Source organism: Zalophus californianus, chromosome 1 (assembly GCF_009762305.2).
Source record: "Zalophus californianus isolate mZalCal1 chromosome 1, mZalCal1.pri.v2, whole genome shotgun sequence".
Lineage (NCBI taxonomy): Eukaryota > Metazoa > Chordata > Mammalia > Carnivora > Otariidae > Zalophus > Zalophus californianus.
This window is the reverse complement of record NC_045595.1, coordinates 18,956,533-18,975,518: the sequence shown is the minus strand read 5'-3', so window position 1 is coordinate 18,975,518 and position 18,986 is coordinate 18,956,533. Positions and strand designations below refer to the sequence as shown.

The 18,986-nt window shown below is 50.3% G+C and overlaps 1 protein-coding gene across 3 annotated transcripts; it reads left to right on the top strand.

Moving 5' to 3' along the window:
• Positions 1–5,053: 5,053 nt before the first annotated feature.
• On the top strand, positions 5,054–18,119 carry MON1A (MON1 homolog A, secretory trafficking associated). Of its 3 annotated transcripts, none has more exons than XM_027586959.2 (7): positions 5,054–5,312; positions 13,521–13,578; positions 13,702–13,841; positions 15,049–15,534; positions 16,112–16,877; positions 17,590–17,737; positions 17,837–18,119. In XM_027586959.2, exons 3-7 carry the CDS (start codon positions 13,715–13,717, stop codon positions 17,975–17,977), a joined length of 1,668 nt encoding a protein of 555 aa, XP_027442760.2. In that variant the 5' UTR covers positions 5,054–5,312; positions 13,521–13,578; positions 13,702–13,714; the 3' UTR covers positions 17,978–18,119. The 3 variants fall into 3 exon arrangements, with proteins under 3 accessions (XP_027442760.2, XP_027442759.2, XP_027442758.2); XM_027586958.2 differs by lacking the exon at positions 13,521–13,578 and adding an exon at positions 6,353–6,411; XM_027586957.2 differs by lacking the exon at positions 13,521–13,578.
• The last annotated feature ends 867 nt before the right edge of the window (positions 18,120–18,986 follow it).

The following is an 18,986-nucleotide window of genomic DNA, read 5'->3' as shown; positions in this document are numbered from 1 at the left end:
GTGTGGAAGGGCAGAAGCAGTGCAGCTGGTTAGGAGTCTGTTGCAATAAATGCAACCACAGAAGGATGGTACTTCTACCTATGTGGTAACAGTAGAAACAGGAGACATGGACTGGGATGAGGGCAGAGAGGGAAGAATGTGGGCGAAGCAGTTGTGGTAAGAAGAGCAGGAGCTCAGTTTGTGGTAGGTTGAATTTGTGATGCCTAGTATTCAAGTGAGACATGGAATTGGTAGTTGGATACATCAGTCCGGAATTCAGGGTAAAAGGTTAGTGTTAGAGATACAAATCTGGGAGGTATCAGCATATTGCTGGTGCCAGTATCTGAAGCCATGAGCTTGGATGAGGTGACTAAGTGAATGAGAGAGGGGCACATCAGCACTAAGAGGCTGCAAGGAAGAGAAGGAACAGCTACACAGAACTGTGGGTACTTTGACTTTGCTTCCCAAACTGGACCATTGTTGGTGGATCTCTCCCTTATCAGATAGTACTTTGTCCTCTAAAGAGGTAAACCATATTAAGGAACTAATTATTCTTGCCATACACCCAATCTCCTTGGGTAATAATTGCTACTCTTTATCAAACTATATGGCTGGCATTGTGCTGGCACTTCACTATCTCATTTAATTTTTATAATAATCATATGAGGAAACCCCTTTTATAGTTAAGGAAACCAAAGACCAGAAAAATTAAGTAATTGCCGCAGCTGGAAAGTAGAGGGTGGGGGAATCCAACCCAGGTCAGTCCTGTTCCAAGGTTTATGTCCCTGACTACTTTCCCCTTTTCCTTAACATGATTATTGAGGGTTTTCAGAGGAAGCATAAGGAATTTTCTTTTTAACTTACAAGGGCCCATAGTACTTGTAAATTTGTTTTTACTACCCAAGAGCAGGAAATATGAACTATTTAGAAGAGCTGATCCGAGCAGCACCTTCACCTGGAATGGGGTGTACAACGTCTAGTCAGGGAGATGTGCCCACTTTAAGCCCCTAAATCCTTCCAGGGGAGGACTCAGCAAAGAGAAAGACCACGTCCTGTCTTTTGCTCCTTGTTGCCTTGGTCTCATTTGGGGCCAAGACTCTTCAACATGGAAAATAGGATTTGATCAAATGTTAAAATGAGAGACGGGAACCAGGAGAGATACAGGTGATACAAGACCACTGATGGAATTTCCCAGCAGAGCAGAAAACCCAGCTGCCTTGCCAGGAGCTGCCAAGTAATAAAGGCAGGAAGGAAAACTTTGGATTTTCCAGGGAAAGATTGAGTGTTCTTCTTATTAGCTCAAAATACTTCCTACCAGGTATCTTACATTTGTAGAAAGGGGAAATGGCTGAAGGTGCTGAAAGGGACATGAGAGGATTTTCTCCTAGTCACACACATAAGATTGCAACTGTACCTCTGAAACAAATAGTATATTATATGTTAAAAAAAAAAAGATAGTAGGAAGGGAAAAATGAAGGGGGGAGTCAGGGGGAGACAAACCATGAGGGACGATGAACTCTGAGAAACAAACTGAGGGTTCTAGAGGGGAGGGGCATGGGGGTATGGGTTAGCCTGGTGATGGGTATTAAGGAGGGCACATTCTGCATGGAGCACTGGGTGTTATATGTAAACAATGAATCATGGAACACTGCATCAAAAACGATGTAATGTATGGTGATTAACATAATAAAATAAAATTTAAAATAAATAAAGTAATTTAAAAAAAAAGATAGCAACAGGGCTGGGAGCAGATCCCAGCCTCAGGGCACAATCAGGCATTTTCACCTTAGCCATGCCCTCCTCCTCGCAGCACCTCAGGTTCTGAAATGTCCGCTAAAGCTATGAAAGAAAATTAATCTGGGGAAGAACAAGAGGTCTTATTTTATCATTGTTCCAGTCCCCACTAGCCCTCACTACTACTGTTGTGGAGATGACATGCTGGGTCCATGAAAATCATGGGCCCAGACAAAACAGAAAGCAGAGATTTAGAGGAGCCCCTGACCTGGAGGGTGACAGAAGGTGCAGGGTATAGTGTTGTTTGTGGCAATGCCCAAGATTTGAAGCTGCATAGTGCAGGGCAGCAGAGCCATCCTGGGACTGGCATTTAGTATTCCAAAAGGCTAAGATTTATTTTTTGGTAATTTCTTATTTCTTTATTTACTAAGTAGGCTCCACACCCAGCCCGGAGCCTGACGTGTAGCTGGAACTCGAAAGCCTGAGATCAAGACCTGAGCTGAAATCAGGAATCATTGATCACCCAACCGACTGAGCCACCCAGGCGCCCCTATTTCTTGGTAATTTCTATCAGCAAAAAGTGACATATAGAAAAGGGTTTTCCCAATATTCAAATACAAGTCAATGAGTGGACTAAAACAGAGTTTGGAATAACAACCTTAAAATGTTTTACTAAGTAGCCACAGTGGTTTGCCTGTTAGAGTGTCCTAGGCACAAGTCTTAGCCAGAAGCCCATGGGGCATGTGGCCACTTACTTGCCTAAGTAGATGCAGTACAGCTGACCCCTGAAGAGCCTAGGGGTTAGGGGCACCAACCACCCTCGCCCCTGTGGAGTTGAAAATCTGTGTAAACCTTTTGACTCCTCCAAAACTTAACTACTTAACAGTGAGAACCATGAGAGGTCACTTTTTACTTGTAATAGCAATTTACCAGAGAGACTAACTGCTCATAAGGAGATGATTAGTGGATACTAGCAACACTTGAGCTCACCACAAAAGCAACAGGAGGTGGCTACTTAATTATAACAATAGTACAGTATGTTCTAGAGTTAATTTTATGCAGTTATGATTTAATACAGCATCTTTACATTTGTTTACATTTCCACTGCAAATGGCACCATGTACAGTCTACAAGTATTTGTGTGGGGGAGTTTAATAAATGTTGACTTTTTATAATAGACTTGTGTATACTTTATGGTAGTAAATTAGATGGACTGGTATGTAGATATATATTTTATGCATTTATGACATACCTAACTTTTTCTTAAATTTTTTAAATATTTCTAGGCTATGTGGTTAATCTGCAAGTTTTTTCAAATTGTCACAAATCCAGGGCACCTGGGTGGCTCAGACAGTTAAGTGTCTGCCTTTGGCTCAGGTCATGATCTCAGGGTCCTGGGTTCGAGCCCAGCGTGGAGCTCCGCCCTCAGCAGGGAGTTTCCTTCTCCCTCTGCCCCTCCCCCCATGTGTGCTTGTTTTCTCTCTCTCTCTCTAATAAATAAATGAAATCTTTATTTATTTGACAGAGGGAGAGAGTACAAGCCAGGGGGAGAGCCAAAGGGAGAAGGAGAAGCAGACTTCCCACTGAACAGGGAGCCTGACACAGGGCTCGATCTGGGAACCCTGTGATCATGACCTGAGCCAAAGGCAGATGCCTAACTGACTGAGTCACCCAGGTGCCCCTAAATAAGTAAAATCTTTTAAAAAATGTATTCCAAATTGTCACAAATCCCCCCGGCATTTTCCAATATACTTATTGAAAAAAGTCTGCATATAACAAAACACCTGTTGTTCAAGGGTCAGCTATACTTCCAATGACAGTGGTGTTGTCTGATGGAGCTGATATGCTTGAAAGCAAGAGTGAGACTCTAGAAGAAATCCTGAGGTCAACATAAAGACTGTTGAGGAGACTCGTTAGGTATGTTAGGAAACTTTAAATTTGTCTTCTATTGAGATCAATTCTATGGGGTGCAACTTCTGGTTAATGGAATATAGCCAGGATATTTCTGTACCAATCAGAGAATATGAGATTTTCTTGGCTTAAACTTTTTTTTTTTTTAAGATTTTATTATTTAAGTAACCTCTTCACCCAACGTGGGGCTCCAACTCACAACCCCAAGATCAAGAGTCCCATGCTCAGGGCACTTGGGTGGCTCAGTCAGTTAAGCTCAGGTCATTATCCCAGGGTTCTGGGATTGAGCCCCACCTGGGCTCCCTGCTTAGTGGGGAGCCTTCTCCCTCTCCCTTTCCCTCTCCCACTCCTCCTGCCTGTGCTTGCTCTCTCCCTCTCCCTCTCTGTCAAATAAATAAAATCTTTAAAAAAAAAGCACAAAGCACAGTTTTGTCATCATTTCAGTCACAGACCTGTATTGTGGAGGTAGGCTCTAAGTGGCAGCCATCTGAGACTGTAAGAGAAGCTCAGGGGCAGAGCTTTCCAATTTCAGTGTAGGGCTGAGATAGAGACAAGACACTGCATTCAGGTGCTTGAAGCAGCAGAGAGAATTAAAGGAGTGATTTCAGACTTTTCCTTCATCCTAGAACTGTGGGGGTAATTAACCAGAAAGCTATAAAGTAATTTCATTGCTTCAGAGAAAGCACGAGTGGTATTTTTGTTAATCTCTAATTTTACTTCTTTAAACTGTACTTCAAAAATAAAATTGTGTGGGAAAACTTTATGTTTTCCTGTCGTTTGTATTGCTTTGTGTCTAGGAAATTACAAATGCCCATAACAATCGTTCCTTGCCCTGGTACATCACCTGGGAAGCTTTTAGATACCGATGCCTGAGTCCCATCCCGGTTCGATTAAATCAAAATCTCTAGAAGTGATCAAAATCTCCAGGCATTAGTGATTTTTAAAAATTCCCCAGGTCGTTCTATGTGCAGTCAAAGCTGAGAACTGTTTTAGAGCCTCATACTGATATATTAAAACGTGGCTAAAAGGATGTCTAGCAACAATTGGTGTGCCTACATCCTTTACAACCAGTGTAGCTGGACCCACTAATGACATTTATCCGGCCCCTAAACTTGTACTGTCCTTCCACAGTCAATAGAGGAAACAACCCCAACGTCTCTTCCTTCCCCTTGAAATAAACCTCTAGTTGGCTGGGGAGGAGGGGGCCCGGGGGTCTGGGCCGGCGGTCCACCCATGCCTTTGGGTTCCGGGTAAGCGCTTGGACCAGGTCGCGACGCAAGAGAAGGCGGTGCGGGATGAGGCAAATCCTGTCCCGGGTCAGGCCCCGGCCCCGAGTTTGCCAGGATTGCGCGCCCCGCTCCGCCCCAGAGTGCCGCAGGCGGCCCCGAGCTGCGGACTACAGTTCCCACAATGCACCCCGGGGCGGGCAGGGCTGGGCCGAGCGGCTGGAGCCGGGCCTCCGCCACGAGAGACCGGCGAAGGCTGTCTTCCTGGGCCGGCGGCCGGGCGAGGGACGGTGGGAGGGGGCGGTGGCCGCACAGTGGCCATGTCTGCGTCCGCAGGGGGCCGTGGCCCCGCGAACCTGCGCCCTCAGTCCAGGTCCGGCCGGGCAACAGTGCTCTCCCGGGGGTCCGGCAGAGTGCAGTGACCGGCAATCTCTGTGCGTCCAGGGCCCCCCGGAGAAACAGGTGAGTACGACTGCCAACCCACGTGGCCTGGGGGTACCGAGAGACTGTAGAGCTGTCATCCTTGGAGCGAGGGGCATGAAGAGAGGGCGCCCCTGCTGCCTACGCTGCCATTTGCGGTAGGAGGTCTTAGTCTCTTTGGGGTGCCTTAGCCGGTTGGCCCCCAGGTGGAGAATACAAAAAGGCGAGGGCCGGAATCCTTCCTTTGGCTGGGAGGGCAAAGTCCTGTAGGGGCCAGTAGCCAGGTAGGACCCGTCCCCCAAGGCACCCGCATTCCCCCCCCATAAAGTCGTCTCAAAGATCGGCAGAGGTGACTGTGGGGTGAAGCGGGGCAGCTCCTGGAAGTGTCCTGAGGCTTTGAACTTTGCTCTCGAGGGTGCCCTGGCTCAGATAACACGTCTGCCCCTTGTACTGAGTGAGCAGTCCTTTCTGGGTTCCAGTTTGCTGGGGGAGGGTGAGCAGCCTTTGTAAGAGAGGGGAGTGGCCACCAGCAGTGACAAGTACCAGGCCATGCTCTCAGCAGGAGTAGGCATCCTGCTGAAACAGCTACAGCACAGCCTCACCAGGGGCCTGTCTCCCATGCACCCATGCATCCTGGCACTACCCTCCCATCTGGAGCCCACTCCCAAAAGAGTCAAAGAGAACAGAGCACTATTTAAGTAGGAAGAGGGAGCAACAGTGGTAGGGAGCCAGTAGGGAGGGGCTCTTGAAGGCTCTACCTGCTCCAGGGTGGGCACAGAAGAAGGGCTGATGGACCCAGCCTCTTTGATGACATTGCTTGTGGGCACAGCAGAGCACTTCTAGGTAAAGTAGCATGCCCTGGGGGCTTCTAGAAAGGCTGCCTGAGAAGGGGCCCCAAGGGCACATTTGGGACTGGTTCCAAGAGACCTCTCTTGCTTAAGGGCTTCAGGCCCAACCTCCCAGGAGCTTCAGTCATGCAGGTTATGGCTCCAATGGGGGCTGGGGTGGGGTTTGCTGTGAGTCACTCACCCTCCCTGCCTAGTTTCCAGAGTAAGTGTCCAAAGAACTGTTTGCTTCATCAGGACTTCTGGATGGATCCCCAGATTGGCCTTGGAGATGCTGAGGTGCTACATGATTTCAGGTAGCAGGGGAACTATTGTAAAGGAAGCCACTGCTAGCCCCAGCCAGTTGACCCTGTCCTCACTCCATGCATTTACCATGCTGGGTACCCCTCAGCCACACTGGGCTCAGTCACCTGAAGCCCACAAGGGATCGGTGGGTAGTGGGCCCCCAAGACACTGGGCAAGTTGCTGTAGACCTTGTTTGGGTCTTTGAGCCAAAGGTGCAAGGCACAGAGCAGGGGCACGTGGCCGACCAAAGAGTTCAACTTGGGAGATCCAGGAGCAGCAGAAAACCAATGGTCTCTTCCTACCATGTCAGGCCCAGTGAAGGAAGAGCCAGTAAGCCTGGAGGAACTCCCAGTCCTAGGCCCACAGACATCTCTTTGACTGGACATCACAGGTGGCTCATTTCAGGCCAGAGCCTACCTGGCTTCATGAGGTCAGAATCATGTTTTGCCTGGCCAGCTCACTCAGGGCCTAGCTCAGGGTGAGCCAGGTCTCAAAGGACTGATTTATGGGGCAGAAACCACTGGATCTGTCTGTAAGTGCAGCTACATATGGTCCGAATGCTAAGTAAAAATAATCATGGTGTGCTAATGGCAGCAGCTGAGTGTACAAGTGCCTACCCTGTGCCAGGGTAACCAAATTACATGGATTATCTCATTTAGTCCTCCCACAACTCAGGGAATCAGCACTATCATTATCCCCATTTTATAGATAAGAAAACTAAAGACTTATAAAACCAAACCAGGTTCATCCAGGTCCCTCTGACTCCAGGGCCATTGTTCTTGAGCACTTGACTACTACCAAACACAAATCTTCTCCACAGACAGGGATCTCCAGAGGCTGCATTATAACTGGATGTTCTTTGAGGATCTTTCACCTTTTCCCTCCCAAAATTTTTATCTAGCAAATGTTGATTAAACTCCTCCTGCGTGTGGAGCTGACATATTGAAATTTGTGGCAGGTCACAGGGTGACCTTCAATGTAGAAAACTGAAGCAGGGCAAAAGGGGTGAGAATCAGGGATATTGCAGGAAGTCCTCTCTGATAGGTAACACTTGAGCAACAACCTGAAGGAAGTGAGAGAGCAGGTCATGTCAATATCGAGCCCAAGCAGTGGACTAGGTAAGGTGGAGGGCAGAGAGAAAGGCAGGGAGACGTGGTCCAGGCAGAAAGCTCAGCAAGGGCAAAGTTGTGAAGTGAAAAAAGTGCTCAGGATTTACATTTACATTTACATTATCCTAAAGGAAATCCACGAGATCAGTGTGGCTGGGCTGAAGTAAAGCGAGTGGGGGAAGGGATAGGAGATGAGGTCAAAGAAGTAATGGTGGGGTGGGGGGGGATAGAGCGGGGCCTGTGCACTGCTGTGAGGAAATTGGCTTTCTCATTGAATGAATGGGAACCATTACAGAGTTGTGAGCAGGGGAATTACATGACCTGACTTCTTTTTCAAGAGGATCACTTTGAGTGCTGTGCGAGGGACAGACTGTGCAGGGACAAAGGCAGAACTGGGGAGACTGGTTAAAAGACAGGTGCGACATTCCTAGAGAGAGAATGGTAGCCTGGACCAATGTGGTAGTGGTGGCAGTGATGAGCAGTGGTTGGATTCTGGATATGGGTATTTCCCGTTTAACATCAGTAATCTACGAAAGTTGGGCATTATGTCTGGAATCACTAACTTAGTGTCTGTTTCCCATTATTTTAAATGGGGAAAAGTATAATGCTTCCCTCATCAATCCCAAATCCCTAATTTCCTAAAACAGTACTAAATCCCAGGAAAAATATATACCTAATATATGCCTAGTAAGTTATAGTGTTAGGATATAAAATGCTTAAAGCATTTCCTCCTGATCACCAAACACTGTTTGCTGCTTTGATGCAGTATCATGGCCTCTTTCAGTACCTGTAACAGCCACGATGCAAGTAAGCCCCTTTTGTTGCCACTCCACTCCACTGTCTGATTTGGAATATAATTCGAGGCTTTAAATGCACATTACTTTGATTAAAATCTAGATCAAGTTCTGATGAGGTAAATATGCATTTTTTTTCTGTATAAACATAAGCTGAATCAATACAAGTTTGTTGTATTAGTTATCTATTGCTGTGTAACAAATTACCCCAAAACTTAGCAGCTTAACACAATAATAAATATTTATTATTTCACACAATTCCTATGGGGATTTGGGAGGAATTTGGGAGCAGCTTAGCTGGATGGTTCAGGCTCAGATTCTCTCATGACACTGCAATCATCGGAAGGCCTGACTGGAGCCAGATGATTTGCTTCCAGGATTGCTCACTCACGTGACTAGCACATTTGATACTGCCTGTTTGCGGGTCTCAGTTTCTTGCCATGAGGTTCTCTCTGTAGGGCTGCTCAAGTGTCCTCACAACATGGCTAATGGCTCTACCTGAAGAGGGTGATCCAAGAGAGAAAGGCAGCAGCCACAGTATCTTTTATGACCTAGCCTCAGAAACCCACATTGTTATTTTCACATTATCCTATTGGTTATATAGATCAGCCCTGTTCAGTGTGGGAGGGGAGTACACAAAGGCATGAATAGCAGGAGTTGAGGATCACTGGGGGCCATCTTGAAGGCTGGCTACCACAGTTGGGTATTAAAAACTAAAAGGAATTCTATGGGGAAAATATTAACAAGAGAGACATTTTGCTGGGTGCACCTGTATTCTAAAGTACAGGTGACAGGATTTGCTAGTGGTTCGGTATATGAGGTGTGAGGAAAAGAGATGACTCCAAGATCATTTTCTGAATAACTGAAAGGATGATGTCTTTCATGGAGATGGATAAAACTCTGGGAGGAATAAGTGGGGGGTTCTTTGTTTGTTTTAAGATTTTATTTATTTATTTGACAGAGATAGAGACAGTGAGAGAGGGAACACAGGCAGGGGGAATGGGAGAGGGAGAAGCAGGCTTCCCGCTGAGCAGAGAGCCTGATGGGCTCGATCCCAGGACCCTGGGATCATGACCTGAGCCAAAGGCAGACACTTAACGACTGAGCCACATAGGCGCTCATGGGAGGAATAAGTTTTTAAGAGGATGATCAGGAACTCAGTTTTGGACATAGAACTTTGAGATACTGTAAGACATCCAAGGGCAGGCATCAAGTAGACAGTTAAATGTGTGTGCTTCTAGAAGTCAGAAGAGAGATTGGCGCTAGAAATAGAAATTGGAATCATTAATGTATCAATGGAATTTAAAACCATGAGATTGAATAAGATCACCAGTAGATTGAATGAGGACAGGGAAGAGATCTAAGGACTGAAATCTGGGTCCCCTAACTGTCAGAAGAACTGCAAAAAGGACTTAGAAGAAATGGTCCATGAGGTAGGAGGAGAACCAAGGAAGGAGAGTGGTGTACCAGAAGCCAAGAAGAAAAAAATGTTTCAAAAGAGAGGAAATGATCAAGTGTATCCATTGCTACTGAGTGAAGTGAGATGATCCTGAAGTCAACTGGCAACCTTGATAGGAGGAGTGTTACTAGAGTAATGGAGACGCAAGTCTAGTTGGAGTGGCTTCAAGAGTGAGTGGGAGAAGTGGAGAGGCTGTGGCAGTTTACTTCTTGATTACCAGATATCCACGACTCTCCACATTTCCCAGTCCCTCTGGCTATGTGACTAGTTCTGGCCAATCTGGGCTTTGAAGTATTTAAGAACTCATACATGACCTTCCAGCCCTGTCTTCCACTGACCAGTGATGTGGGAAAAGCACATATTCCAATGGCAGAGCTATGAGATGCAAATAACTTGGATTTCTGAATCACTGCTTGGAAGGGAGCTGAATTACTACCAGACCCATGGTAGATTTTGTGTGAGCAAAAAATAAGCCTTTATGTGTAAAGCCTCTGCCATTTTGGCATTCATTTGTTATACAGCATAACCTAGCCCACCTGACTAATTAAACTCCAAGTATTATTTACTATTTTGAGGTTTGTTTGTTTTATAAAGGGCAGCAAAAAAATGGGGTGGAACCTAGAGGGAGGTTTGTTTTAACTTTTTAATTGAGGGACGCCTGGGTGGCTCAGTTGGTTAGGCGACTGCCTTCGGCTCAGGTCATGATCCTGGAGTCCCGGGATCGAGTCCTGCATCGGGCTCTCCGCTCAGCGGGGAGTCTGCTTCTCCCTCTGACCCTCTTCCCTCTCGTGCTCTCTGTCTCTCATTCTCTCTCTCAAATAAATAAATAAAATCTTTAAAAAAAAACTTTTTAATTGAAATAAGACAGATGTAAAGTTCATAAATCATAAGTACAGCTCAGTCAATTATAACAGAGTGAACACACCCCAGGGAAGGTGTCTTGAAAATGGACGAAGCGTCAGCATATTGGTGATGGATAGGGGAGAAGGGGAAACCAATGATCTAGGAGAGAGGGACAGCTGCTGAAGCTATGCGCTGTGCTTGTGTGGGCAAGAGGGACTGGAATGGGGGAGTTTGCCCCCGGTGGAGCACGACAGCTCATCTTCAGTGAGAAGGAAGGTGGCGTCTGACAGGAGAGGTGAGCTGGTGGTGGGAATCTTGGAAGTTCTCTTTGGCTGACTTCTGTTTCCTCAGCGGTATGACAGATAGTGCTGAGTGAGCGTGGGAGAAGCAGGTGAGGCAAGTTTGAGAAGAGAGAAGGTGTAAACTGGTTGACCAGTGGAGTGGGAAAGTGAGGCAACATAGAAATGTGGTAATTGTTTTTTTTTTTTAAGATTTTATTTATTTATTTGTCAGAGGGAGCAAGCGAGAGAGAGCACAAGCAGGGGGAGTGGCAGGCAGAGGGAGAAGCAGGCTCCCTGCTGAGCAGGGAGCCTGATACGGGGCTCAATCCCAGGACCCTGGGATCATGACCTGAAATGAAGGCAGATGCTTCACTGACTGAGCCACCCAGGTGCCCCAGAAATGTGGTAATTTAAAGCAATGGTTCTGGACCTTCTCCGCGGAAGGAAGCACGTAGCAATCCAGGTTTCCAGAAATGTGGTAATTCTTTTTTCTTAAGATTTTATTTATTTATTTGACAGAGAGAGACACAGTGAGAGAGGGAACACAGGCAGGGGGAGTGGGAGAGGGAGAAGCAGGCTCCTGGCTGAGCGGGGAGCCCGATGTGGGCTCGATCCCAGGACCCCAGGATCATGACCTGAGCCGAAGGCAGACGCTCAACAACTGAGCCACCCAGGTGCCCCAGAAATGTGGTAATTTAAAGCAATGGTTCTGGACCTTCTCCTCAGAAGGAAGCAAATAGCAATCCAGGTTTCCATCCAGGGAGCCAGGTCCAGAAGCCCTGGCCACAATCCTGGGACTGTCGGTAGCAGATTGCCCTCTGCCTGGACTCGGACAGACTCACCTCTCTGGGGTCACTCTCTCTTCACGTAGCAGTGCAGGCCCCAATCTGGCTTTTAGGGTAGCTTGTGAAAGAATGGTCTCCAAGGTTCTCATGGGGCCTATGTCTTCCTTTGGAAGACCTAGCCATGCCCTCGTTACTGTAGCACCCACTGCCCTGGCCTCTGTGGTGTTACGATGGTTGTTTTGGCCTGTTTGGGATTTCTCCCATGGCTCTCCGTCTCTGTCTCTGAGCAGACCTTTCTGAACAGGTTGCTGTTGAGGGCAAGTAGCCTCTTAGTTACTCTGGCCCTTTGTCAGACAAGGGGGCCTAAGGTGGTCCTCATGCTAGGAACCATCACTCTTGATTGTCCTGATGGACAGGATTAGTGGCCTAGAAAATCCCCAAAGGTGGCTGTTCTCCCAAATGATGTTTCTTTGGTCCGACTCTATGTGGGGTGATGCTGTGGGCCAGGGGTGCCCAGCCTTCACTTGTTGTGTGATGCTCCAGGGCTGCCCTGTCTGTTTTGCACATTGAACTTCTGCAAAAGACTCATTTGAAGAAAGGATTCCATAGCTTCCAACAAAGATGACAAAACAAAAGGAGCTTGAAAGTCAATTCTTTACAGGAGCTCCCTGATAGGAGCTCTGGTGGGATGGGGCTGAGGGGTCTGAGAGAGTGCTCGTGGATACAGACGACCTGGGACCGCACAAATGCGAGTGATGGGGATGCCGTCTCTTTGAGATTGCTCTCTTCGTGAACATTTTTGAGCACCTACTTCACGCCAGGCTCAGGGAGGAGCCGTTTGCCCAAGGTTGCAGAGCTAGTGGGAAACAAGGTCTCAGTTATTCCCTATGACTCTGCCTTAGGAAGGCAGGGATAGGGTCACTAACACCAGTCCCTCCCAGGCCCTTGGCCTGCCTGCATGACCTCTTCATGAGTCTCTGACTGGTCTTTGCTGCCCTTCTAGCCTGTCCAGCCAGATTTGTCTTCACGAAAGGGTCAGTGCCTCAGATGGAACCCTTCCCCTGGGAGTGTATGTTGCCCCCCAAGTGAAGGCCCTTCAGCTTGCCATTCAGGGGCCCGAGGGGTGACTCCAGGTGAGCCATCCAATTTCATTATCCCTGCCATCCACTCCCAGCCACCTCCACCAGGCCCAGAGATCAAGCTGAGTCTATGCTGGCCATCAGATGGGCACTGAGAACCGTCATGTCTCTAGTTGTTTGTAATTTGTAAGGCAAGCCCCAGTGCCAAAATCAGAAAGTACAACAGTGTATTTGGAAAAAAGCCAGCCTGAAGACAAGCGTGTTTGTTCTTTCTTTGCAAATATCCAGAAAGCACTATTGGTCTACCCAGTTTTGAATGGGGAAACGTTCGTGGTAGGATGTGCGCTAAAAAACAGCAGGATACAGAATTGTTGCAATTCCCAGCTCCCAGCTTCCTCCCTGTTGTGACATCAGGCAAGGTATCTAAACTCTCCCAGCTTCAGTCCCTTGATCTATAAAGCTAGACTGAGACAGGAGCACCTTCCCCAGGGTGGAGTGATTAGGCTTGGATAACTGTCTACTGAACTTCTTAGCACGCTGCCTTGGCGCTCAATGTTAGCTGCTGTTATCAGTTTGTTAAAAAAAAAAAAAAATTATTTACCTTTTATGTACATTAAAAAAAAACTGGGAGGAAATACACCAAAATGCGAACAGTGAAAGATCCTGAAAGGTGGGAGAATGGTGACATTTCTTTCTTTAGACCTTGTTGTATTTTCCAAGTTTTCTACGGTGAGTAGGTACAACGAATTCTTTCTTCCTTTTCTATTTAGAAAAAGAACAACATACTTCATTTTTTAGAGGTGACTACGCAGAACCCATTCCGCAGAGGTTTGAGCTAGTTGGGTCCTGGTGAGGGATGCTTTCCTGTACTTACCACGTTAATTATGCCTGTGACTCCTGCCAACAGCACCTTCCCCCTTAGCCTCGATGACACCTTTGTTTGCCCCACAGGCAAGCCTGAAGGATGGCTGCTGACATGCAGGGGAAGAGAAGCAGCGAATGCCCTGATGGCACATTGGCTCCTTCTGATGGGCAGAATATGGAGAGAGCTGAGAGCCCCACACCAGGACTGGCTCAGGGAATGGAGCCAGGTACGGGCAGAGTGTGCAGCTCCAGGAAGCTGACAGCGAGAGCAGCCTCCAGGGCCACTGGGATTCCCAACCAGTCTTTCGCTCCCCCTCATTCACGTATTTGTTCAGTCACTCCTGGGCTATTTGTCAGGTGCCGGGGACACTGCAGGGAACTGGGTTCAGTCCAGCTGTTTCCGGCCTTCCTCTCCAGTTCGTGTAGGGCTGCTCACCCTGTGCCAGCATGGCTCCTCCTCCTGTTTCCTGGGTCTGCAGTGTACCTTCCTGGCTCCTTCTCCCTCCCTCGGCTCTCAGCTTAAATATCACCTCCTCACAAGTCAGGCCTGCCTGCTCTGACCATGCCCTCTACGGGATACTCATTATTTTGTAACTTTATGTGTTTATGTGTGTATTACACATCTGTCATCCTCAAGATTGTGAGCTCTTTGAGCACAGAGTGGTTGTATCCCCAATACCTGTAGAGTACCGAACTCCTCATAGAGACTCAAAATATATCTGTTGAATTATTCTGCCAAAAAAAATCAGTAAAGGAGGACTGACATGGTCCCTGCCTTAGGGCAGCCACCAGCTAGTGGGGCCATTACACTGGAGTGAGTTAGGAACTATGGCCTGAGCAGAGTCAGGGAGACTTCTCACAGGGAGAGAGAGTCACTGAACGCAGGAACCCCATTGCGGTGGGGGAGAAGGGTAACAACTGACAAGTGGCACAAGAGAAGTCAAGGAGGGAGATGTGACAGAGTGCCTAGGGTTGGAGGTCAGGTGAGGAGGTAACTAACGTTTTTGCTGAGAGCTGAAGTGTGACAAGGAGCCGGCCATATGAGGAGGTTCCAGTGCCTTCCAGGCAGAGGGAACAGCAGGTGCGGAGGCCCTGAGGTGGGTGGGGGTGTGTAGAGGGTGTCCAAAGAGCAGGTGGATGAAGGTCAGTGTGAGTGGAATGGGTAAGGACTGTGAGATGAGAGTGAGAGAAGCAAGCAAATACCAGCCGCCCCTGCAGCCACAAGGGGTTTGGGTCTTAGTCCCAGTGTGATGGGTGGAGACTGGTAGTCTCTCAGTGGCAGGGAGGCATAACTCACAGTAGGCAGTAGTAGGAGGGAACAGCGGCTTGTCTCGCCGGGACAGGCAGTGAGGCTAGAGTGCCATATTAGGCACCTGCTGGTAAGGTGGTCGGCCAGTGGGTCCTGCTCTAAGCACCAGTGCTTTTGGCCGGCAGGTGCCGGGCAGGAGGGTGCCATGTTCGTCCATGCCCGTTCCTACGAGGACCTGACGGAATCGGAGGATGGGGCAGCTTCTGGGGACAGCCCTAAGGAGGGTGTCGGGGGTCCCCCACCACTGCCTGCAGACATGCGCCAGATCAGCCAGGACTTCAGTGAGCTGAGCACCCAGCTGACGGGTGTGGCCCGAGACCTGCAGGAGGAGATGCTGCCAGGAAGCTCTGAGGACTGGCCAGAGTCTTCAGGGGCAGTTGGGCGGCCAGCCACAGAACCCCCCAGGGAGGGCACAGGCGAGGGGGATGACGAGGAGGCTGCCGAGGCATGGCGACTGCACCAGAAGCACGTCTTTGTGCTGAGCGAGGCGGGGAAGCCTGTGTACTCCCGCTATGGGTCAGAGGAGGCGCTTTCCAGCACCATGGGTGTCATGGTGGCCCTGGTGTCCTTCCTGGAGGCAGACAAGAATGCCATTCGTTCTATCCACGCAGGTGAGCCACCTGGAAAGGGGGGCAGGGAGGGCTCCCCTGGCCACGGTTAATTCATAGGTCCTGGACCCCTGGGGACTAGAGAGGGCTGGGATGTGCTATGTGAGGGGGTCCAAGGGCAATCCCTCCGCCTCGCTGGGCTTCAGTATTGTCATCTGAACATGGATAGCAACACTGCCTGCCTGATAGGGCTATTGTGAGGGCCAGAGGTGGCTCTGACGTGGGCTTTGCCCTTGGAGAGAACCAGAAGTCTGGGGAGGTGACCAAAAAGCCCCAGGTCCCAGCTCTTGCCGTTTAACACAAGCATGTTTTTCTGAAGTGCTCACTGCATTTTGGCTGGTGCCGGTCTGTGAACCAAGTGGAAGGGACAGGCCTGGAGTCCTCAGGGAAAGGGGACCTTGGGCTGCCGTTTTTATCTTCATCATCCTTAAGTCCCTACTGTGTGCAGAGCTCTGAGGGAGGGTGGAGAGGATGTAGAAGGCGACAAACTGCGTAGGAAGCCAGGGCTCCAAGGGAGCTGGGCAAGGCCAATCCAAGAAGGCTTCCCGGAGAAGCTGACACCCCCTCCCTCCACCTTCAGATGGCTACAAGGTAGTATTCGTGCGCCGGAGCCCACTGGTGCTGGTGGCAGTGGCGCGCACGCGGCAGTCGGCGCAGGAACTGGCGCAGGAGCTGCTCTACATCTACTACCAGATCCTGAGCCTTCTTACGGGCGCGCAGCTGAGCCACATCTTCCAGCAGAAGCAGAACTACGACCTGCGGCGCCTGCTCTCGGGCTCGGAGCGCATCACCGACAACCTGCTGCAGCTCATGGCGCGAGACCCCAGCTTCCTCATGGGGGCGGCGCGCTGCCTGCCCCTGGCAGCGACGGTGCGCGACGCGGTGAGTGCCAGCCTGCAGCAGGCGCGTGCGCGCAGCCTCGTCTTCTCCATCCTGCTGGCACGCAACCAGCTCGTGGCGCTAGTGCGCCGCAAGGACCAATTCCTGCACCCCATCGACCTGCACCTGCTCTTCAACCTCATCAGTTCCTCCTCGTCCTTCCGCGAGGGCGAGGCCTGGACGCCCGTGTGCCTGCCCAAATTTAATGCAGCCGGCTTCTTCCACGCACACATCTCTTACCTGGAGCCTGACACCGATCTCTGCCTGCTGCTCGTCTCCACCGACCGGGAGGACTTCTTTGCAGTCTCTGACTGCCGCCGCCGCTTTCAGGAGCGCCTGCGGAAGCGCGGAGCCCACCTGGCGCTGCGGGAGGCCCTACGCACGCCCTACTACAGTGTTGCTCAAGTGGGCATCCCGGACCTGCGCCACTTCCTCTATAAGTCAAAGAGCTCGGGACTCTTCACCAGGTGAGGGAGGGCCTTGGGGACACTGCTTGAGGGAGATAGGGGTGGGGATGGGGAGAAGGATTGGTCCTGAGCCCTGATGCAGTCCTGAAGCTGACCGCTCCTCTGGGATTGGACTGACGTGTTGGGTCTGCTTCCCTCTGACATCAGGGACCCAGTCTCCCTATCCCTCTGCTCCCTATGGGCATACATCTCTCCACTTTGTTACCCAGAAAGCCTTGAAATGCCCAATACACCCAGGGAAGGAAGCTGGAACCGAGGTCTCCTGGATCTCCTGCCCTGGAGCAAGTCTGCCTTAGGGGTCATTTTAGTCCAGTCCAGGAGGCACAGTACTCCTCCTCCAACTGAGGGGCTGGGGGCCAGATGTGGCATCTTCGATCCTCCCATTACCCCTTTTTGGGTTCCCAAATCACTCTTCCTCTCCTTCAGACCTGTCCTTCTGTCTTAGACACCTAAACTCAGATTGGCCTCTCCAAGGGAAGGTCACCAAAGATGCCATGAACTTGGGGGAGGGGGAAGAAAAGGGCTCCAGTCTGGGTGGGCCTAGCCCTGTCCTGGAGAGTCTTCTGTGGTAGGTAGACAGTGCCCTATCCTGGGAGAACATTTAGAGGGTAGGACACATGGCAGAGTCTCCCTGGCTAGGAATGGTTTGTTTCTGGGTCTCCAGAGAAGGCACTGGAAGTCATTTCTTTGCGAACCCCACCCCCATCTCCAGCCCTGAGATTGAGGCCCCGTACACCAGTGAAGAGGAGCAGGAGCGGCTGCTGGGTCTCTACCAGTACCTGCACAGCCGAGCCCACAACGCCTCCCGCCCACTCAAGACCATCTACTACACAGGCCCCAATGAGAACCTCCTGGCCTGGGTAAGGTGGCCCTGGGCTGGCCTGGGCTTTATCGGGATCCCGGGCAGGGGGCCTGAGGGCTACCTAACCTCAATGACTACCCTGTGCCCCCTCCTCCAGGTGACAGGTGCCTTTGAGCTCTACATGTGCTACAGCCCCCTGGGGACCAAGGCATCGGCCGTCAGTGCCATCCATAAGCTGATGCGCTGGATCCGCAAAGAAGAAGACCGCCTCTTCATCCTCACGCCCCTCACCTACTGATGGGAATGTGTGTGGGTTCAGCCCTCTTCGGTACACTGGGCCATGGAAGCCACGGGAGCCTCCACGTGGGCTGGCCTCTGTTGCCCAGGCAGCAGGGGGGACTGTGGGTTGGTGCGTGCATTAAAGTGCTTTGGGGAAGACACTCGTTGGGCCTTGTCACTGGTCCCTTCACTCACCCACTCTCACTCACATACAGATACCGAATCCTTCTCCCTGGTCCTTCCCCGTGCTCCCCCATGCACAGGGCCACATGCACATTTGAGTCCTCCCTCCCTTGCACAGCATCAGGCCACCAGCACTCAGAGTCAAAACTGGGGCTGGGGCTCTCTGCATTCAGCTAAAGTCTTGCCACACATAAAGTGTTCTCCAGCACCTCCTGGCCTTGCACCCCACCGCCCCACCCCAACACTCAGTCGGAGCCCTGGTGCCTCCCCTCTCACTCCCAGGAGGGGCCCCCAGCGGTGTGCACCAAAGGACCAGTCATACGCCCTGGGAGGTGTGGCTCTGCTTACTGGGCTGCAGTAACTCAGCAGTAGTTGAGCTGAGTAAGATTCGGACGGTCAGTTAGGGAGAGTCTGAGCCTCGGTACGTGTGGGTGGGAGCCCTTGGTGAGGTGGTCCAGTGTTCAGCACAGACCTCAAGATTCAGAGTTCAGCTTCACCGTAGCTCTAGGCCTCTGGGGAAATTGTCCCAGCTTGAAGGGCTATCCACCTCAGCATCTGTACTTCCAGGCAGTACATTCCTCAGGATGGCCCCAGGAGTGAGCTGGAGGGCCTGCAAGAAGACCCAGCTGACTTCTGGGGAGAGGTGAACCCTGCCCTGGGAAGGGCAGATGCCTCTAGGCACACTGGGCCTTCTTCAGCCACCCTATACCCTGGAATGGCCCAGCCCACGGGGGTCAGTGTGGACATCCCTGGAGGCTCAGCAGTGAAGGCCCAGCCCCATTCACTCTATCCTGAGACCCTCTTTGGGCAGAACCCAAGGCCCAGCTCAGAAAAGCTTCTACCTT

What these genes read in the sequence shown, in the direction of transcription:
- MON1A (XM_027586957.2), top strand. Translation starts at nt 13,715, where the DNA reads ATGGCTGCTGACATGCAGGGGAAGAGAAGCAGCGAATGCCCTGATGGC. An exon ending in GGCTCAGGGAATGGAGCCAG is followed by an intron (nt 13,842 to 15,048) that starts GTACGGGCAGAG and finishes TTTGGCCGGCAG; the next exon opens with GTGCCGGGCAGGAGGGTGCC. An exon ending in ATGAGAACCTCCTGGCCTGG is followed by an intron (nt 17,738 to 17,836) that starts GTAAGGTGGCCC and finishes CCCCTCCTCCAG; the next exon opens with GTGACAGGTGCCTTTGAGCT.